The following is a 5,996-nucleotide window of genomic DNA, read 5'->3' as shown; positions in this document are numbered from 1 at the left end:
ACCTATATAATAAACATAGTATGAATATATTTTGTGAATTCTTTGAGTTTTTTTATTTCTATTCTTTTCAGGCCCAAATCGCCAATGATCTACAACTGTACCTCTGGAAGCCTCAATCCATTTTCTTGGGGAGAATTGGGTGAGTATTTTTTTTTTTTAAGGATTCAGAAAATTCCACCAGACTTTTTGAATGGAAGTTATCCTTAAGGGCTTGCCTCGCCATTGAGATTTCAAGGGCCGACAGTCTCCGTGTGGATAAGGGATTGTCTGTCGCATGGGATTCTTCACAAGATTTCATTAACACCACCTTACAATGAAGTTACAACTACTGTCTGTGCTTCTCGTGTGGAATATCTCGCAAGGCTTGCGCAGCTGACAGTAGCACAGCTATTTATTTTAAGGTTTTATTTGTGAATCTCTAAGGTCACCTTGTTGCTAATAGGTAAGCAGTGGCCTTAGACCAGTGATGGCGAACCTTTTAGAGAATGAGTGCCCAAACCGCAACCCAAACCCCACTTATTTATCATAAAGTGCCAGGGCCACATCAGCATTGTGGTGCCCTCAGGGGGGAGCAGGGTGAGTGCCTCTGAGTGCCGCCTCTGGCACGCAAAAACTGGGGGTGCAAAAATGGGCCACTGTGCTGCAAGGTGCAAAAATGGCCGCCGCCGCACCACGGGGTGCAGATACAAGGCACTGCATCATGCAAGAACGGGGCAGGGCTAGTGAGTATCACGCAGGCCCTAGACCCACCCCATTTGCAGTGCGTGCGTGCTTGCGGCCCCGTGCACGCATGCACGCATGTAAAATGCTTCCCCCTCCCTTATCTTCCAGTCCACCAATCGATAATGGTTGGTGACCTAAGCTCTACCACCTCTACTCGAGCTTGCTAGTTGGCCGCTTCGCCTCCTTTGTGCTGGGCGGGGCTCCTGCTCTGGGTGGTGGTGGCGGCCTAATGGATCTGCTGGTGGCGGCGGTGGCACGCATGCCAACAGAGAGGGTTCTGAGTGCTGCCTCTGGCACGCGGGCCATAGGTTCGCCAACACTGCCTTAGACATTGACCAAATAAAGTCAGGGAGGCAAAACGCTAATTGTAACATAATAATAATAATAATAATAATAATAATAATAATAATAATAATAATAAACAGAACCAGAGGTTGGGGGAAGAGCCACATTCTTCCCCTTTCTTCAGCTCATCTAAATCATGCGACCGGAAACCACGTCTGGTTTTCTGGGTTCAGATAGCACTTTGCCTTCTTAAGTTGACCTTTCCGATAAGGGTCGTGTTGGGTGCAGTATCTGTTTTCTCCCATTCTGCAGAAATTAATGTGATAAATATCTATGAAAAAAACCCACTGGAGAAACCCTTCAGGATCCCAAATGCCAGGATGACCTCGAGCTACTTGCTCCATCAGTACTGGACCTTTGTCTGTCACACCATCCCTGCTTTTCTCGGTGACCTCTATCTGCGGCTGATGGGAAAGAAGCCATGGTGAGATTGGATCTCCATTGTGGGGTGCGTAGGGGATGATGTCCCCCCCAAAAAAGTCCAGCAATAGCAGTTTTAGGGAAGCACCCTGAAGAATGCAGGAGACCTTTTTTCCAAGGAGGACCACCTTCTCCGCCAATTTGACAGCTTTGGGGATTCCTCAAGAATAGGTCTTCCACATCTTTCAGCATAATAATCCTCCCAAAAGCTTACAAACAATGGAAGTGATTCCAATTAAAAATGCGATTGGCAAAATTAATGAGTAGGAGCCAGTTGTGGTCGTGGCGGCCCTTAAGACACACAGAGTCCTTGGTTCCCCAATGGTCCCATCAGAAAGGTGGGATGATGGATGTCTCTGGGAAAGGCCTTGAATAGCCCACCATAGATATTCGAGGATTGTGGCAGCAAGATGCTTTGCAAACATCCTCTGCTCAGTCTCTATATTCTACTCTACTCTACTCTACTCTACATTCCTATATTCTACTCTACTCTACTCTACTCTACTCTACATTCCTATATTCTACTCTACTCTACTCTACATTCCTATATTCTACTCTACTCTACATTCCTATATTCTACTCTACTCTACTCTACATTCCTATATTCTACTCTACTCTACATTCCTATATTCTACTCTACTCTACTCTACTCTACATTCCTATATTCTACTCTACTCTACTCTATTCTACATTCCTATATTCTACTCTACTCTACTCTACTCTACTCTACTCTACTCTACGCTACGCTACTCTATTCTATTCCGTATTCTGTTCTATTCTATTCTACCTCGTCCATCAGCACTGGAGTTTCCTCTATCACAAACCCCGCTACTCTACGCTACGCTACGCTACTCTACTCTATTCTATTCTATTCCATTCCATATTCCGTATTCCGTATTCTGTATTCTGCTCTATTCTATTCTACCTCATCCATCAGCACTGGAGTTTCCTCTATCACAAAACCCCGTTTGTCTACGACCCGTATTGACAACTGATTGGAAAGAAGCCTTGGTGAGTATTGGGTCTGCCGTGTGAGGCATGGGGAAGCGGTCAAAAAAGTCAAGATAGAGGTTTCAGGGAAAGCCCCCTGAAGAATAGAGAAGAACCTTTTCTCCAAGAAGGACCCACTCCTTCACCCATTTGATATCTTCAGGGATTTATTAGGAAAACAATCAGATCGACTTGCAGCTTTGCCCACTGTTGTGTACACATATATCACAAAGACCTCCACATCCTGCAGGATAATAATCCTCCCAACAGCTTACAAACCATCTAAATGGTTCTAATTAAAAATGCAATCAACAGAATTCCTGAGTAGGAGCCAGTTGTGGTCGTGGCGGCCCTTAAGACACGCAACGTCCTTGGTTCCCCAGCGGTCCCATCAGAAAGGTCTGTGTGGATGTCTCTGGGAACGGCCTTGAGGATAGCCCACCATAGATATTTGAGGACTTTGCAAAGCACCCTGTGCTCGGTCTCTCTGAGGACAGACGCTACTAATCCTATCTCTGAGACGTTTCTGTTTTGCCTTTCCAGGATGATGAAGCTTGCTGGGCGTTTGGACAAGACTATGAGTCTCCTTGAATATTTCACCCGCCATTCCTGGGACTGGAGCTACGAAAATACAAACAGGTTACTGAAAGAGCTCAACCCAAAAGACAGAACGGTAAGCATCTGTCCGAACCGCCGATCCCGTCAATGAAAATTAAAGAGTGAAAATGTGCATTCAGGCTAGATTTCAGCTGGTTTCCAAAAGGGCAAATTCCTTCCTCGGAGCCCTACGCAAGAGGCTAGTCCCTGTAGCGATAGGTGGGAAAGACCTTGGGAGACGCGGTGAGGAGAAAATGATCTCTTCCTCCAAAGGTGTGTTGTTGTTGTTGTTGTTGTTGTTTTCATTTTCCCAGTGCTGTGCAAATACAATCCTCGCTGCTGCTAATGCGTGTAATGTTAAATATACACTTTGCTGTATATTTGGAGGAAGAGATCATTAAGCAAATACTGGACTGTGCGGAAATGGATAGACTTGCACTGAGAATTAAAGAAAAAAGAAGATAAAGAATATTATCAAACACCTAAACAGGAGCCAGCCGTGTGCTGCAGCTGCCAAAAAAGCCAACACAGTGTTAAGCTGCATTAACAGAGGGAAGGGACCTTGGAGGTCATCTAGTCCAACCCCCTGCTCAGGCTGGAAACCCTATATCATTTCAGTCAAATGGCTGTCCAGTCTCTTCTTAAAAACTTCCAGTGTTGGAGAATTTACAGCTTCTGGGGCAGGTTGTTCCACTGGTTAATTGTTCTAATTGTATCCTGCAGGAGTTTGTATTTAATTCTTGGCTTCTTGTCTTGCCAAACAAATTTACAAATATAGTTTTGCCATTCCTTGAATGGTACATCAATATATCAGTATAGGTATTGTCCCGAAAAACTTATTTCTTATATAATGTTGAACTTAAAATCAAGATTGGAAGAGTGCTTCTCCCCCCCCCCCCATTTTAAATAGTCTTCTTTCTGCTTAATCCCAGTTGTTCTGCTTTGACGTCTGTCAACTGACTTGGCCAGAATACATGAAAGATTACTGCTTAGGAACCAAGAAATACCTGCTGAATGAAGACATGGCTGGAATTCCTGCCGCTCGGCAGCATATCAGAAAGTAAGACACGTAACAATTTTTTTGTGTTAACTTTCACAACCTGAGAGCCGAATGCTTTCAGTGAATGAAATTGCTTGGTCACCACAAAATAGGGGCTTGGGCTGGATGCCACATATAGCTTGGCTTGGAATGGTATATATATTAGGGTCCTTCCTCCAAAGAGAGTGTAGCCCAGATCGAAGACGTAGGTAGAGCCAGGAGAAGAACTGAATCTGATTGATTGGTATACATAATTAAAGTATAGATTATTAAAGTATCCATAACTAAAGCTGCCACAAAGAAGGGGTCTCAAACTGTTGCAAATTGTATAGGGGTCGACTAGAAGCCCTCTCAGGGTCCTTCAAGCTCTGTTCTGATTGATTCTGGGGTCAACCTATTTTCCAAAGCAGCAGAAGGCAAAACAAGACTCAACGGATGGAAACTAATCAAGGAGTGAATCAACCTAGAAGTCAGGAGAAACTTCCTAATGGCGAGAACAACCAACCGTTGGAACGGCTTGCCTTCAGAAGTTGTGATTGCTTACAATCACAATAGTTATTTAGGTTTAGGTTAGTTAGGTAATCCAGATAAATATCATGTCTGATTCTTACATAATAACCTAGATCTCATCGCTCTTCCCATGAGACAAGAGTGTTAACATTCTGAAGGATTAATGGTAGGTGGAAACCGACATTGTTATTTGCAACTGCTCCAACTTTCTATCTAGGTTGGATGAAGAAATCCCATGAGAAGCACCTTTAAGATCTGGGTCACCAAGGCTGACTCTTCTGTCCGGGTCATCCATCCCCCCCCTCCCTAAATGACCGCGATGATCGGATGGACCGATTTCACTTTGGTCCAAGGTGGCACATTTTTGATACGATACCATCACACTCTCCGTATCCCAGCTGATGGTTGATCTGTTTTCTCTTGCGAATGACCTACCATTGGTAGTTCAGCTCCTCTTCTTTCTCTTCTCTCTTTTGTCAGGCTGAAGACTATCCAGTGGGCACTGAAGGCCACTCTGCTTGTGATCTTCTGGCGCGTATTCATTGCAAAGTCACAAATGGCTCGTAATATATGGTATTTCGTACTAAGCCTCTGCTACAAATTTCTTAGCTACCTTAGAGCTTCCAGCACCCTGACACATTGACTGCGCTTTCTGGGGATTGCTTGCTACGCCTTGGAATAACCTTCAAGACAACTCCTGGTATCTGTCTGCTTCAACAGTAACAAGATACCTTTCAACTGTTTAAGTCAGGGGTCTTCAACCTTGGCAACTTGAAGACCTTTGGACTTCATCTCCCAGAATTCCTCAGCCAGCTCCTGGATGGCTGAGGAATTCTGGGCGTTGAAGTCCACAAGTCTTCAAGTTGCCAAGGTTGAAGACCACTGCTTTAAGTCTTCAGCAGATATCACAAGAGATTTACTCTAATTATTACTACCACCACTACTACTATTCAATTGTTGTTGCAACGGGCGTTGACTTTCTGCCTCTACATCCATCACATCATCCCAAGGAAGCTGCATTTTTCACAATGACGTCTACCAGTTTTGTTCCGTCCCAGTGCCCAGTTGGACCCTGAAAACTGCCACTGGAGATCTTCCACCCAGAAATACTGAAGGGTAAAAATTTCAATGCTTCATACTGTACGTAAATCAGTTTGTATTCCATATGTTCCTACTGCATTGGACCAGCAGAGCTATATATATATTGCATAATTAAGGTTCAGGGATCTCTTTCAGTCAAATTGAAGATGGAAACAAACATGACGTCGACGAAGCAATGACGATTGCTTTCGGGGGGGGGGGATATCCCTCCTATTCTTTTTCCAGGAGTTGATGTTTTGAAAGCCCAGAGATTAAATGTAGATTTAAATAG

At 44.2% G+C, this 5,996-nt stretch overlaps 1 protein-coding gene across 1 annotated transcript in view; it reads left to right on the top strand.

Moving 5' to 3' along the window:
* Positions 1 to 5,267, top strand: part of LOC107296510 (fatty acyl-CoA reductase 1-like) — a 139,512-nt gene extending 134,245 nt beyond the window's left edge. The window contains exons 8-12 of the mRNA XM_015825864.1: positions 72 to 139; positions 1,321 to 1,492; positions 3,022 to 3,151; positions 4,008 to 4,135; positions 5,105 to 5,267. Of these exons, the coding sequence (XP_015681350.1) occupies positions 72 to 139; positions 1,321 to 1,492; positions 3,022 to 3,151; positions 4,008 to 4,135; positions 5,105 to 5,267 (661 nt within the window). The remainder of the gene's footprint in view (positions 1 to 71; positions 140 to 1,320; positions 1,493 to 3,021; positions 3,152 to 4,007; positions 4,136 to 5,104) is intronic.
* Positions 5,268 to 5,996: the final 729 nt, after the last annotated feature.

The sequence above is a fragment of the Protobothrops mucrosquamatus genome, unplaced genomic scaffold (assembly GCF_001527695.2).
Source record: "Protobothrops mucrosquamatus isolate PMUCROS unplaced genomic scaffold, P.Mucros_1.0 scaffold2847, whole genome shotgun sequence".
In the NCBI taxonomy this organism is placed as follows: Eukaryota; Metazoa; Chordata; class Lepidosauria; order Squamata; family Viperidae; genus Protobothrops; species Protobothrops mucrosquamatus.
Note: the sequence above shows the minus strand (reverse complement) of the source record. Positions and strands in the feature narration are given on the sequence as shown.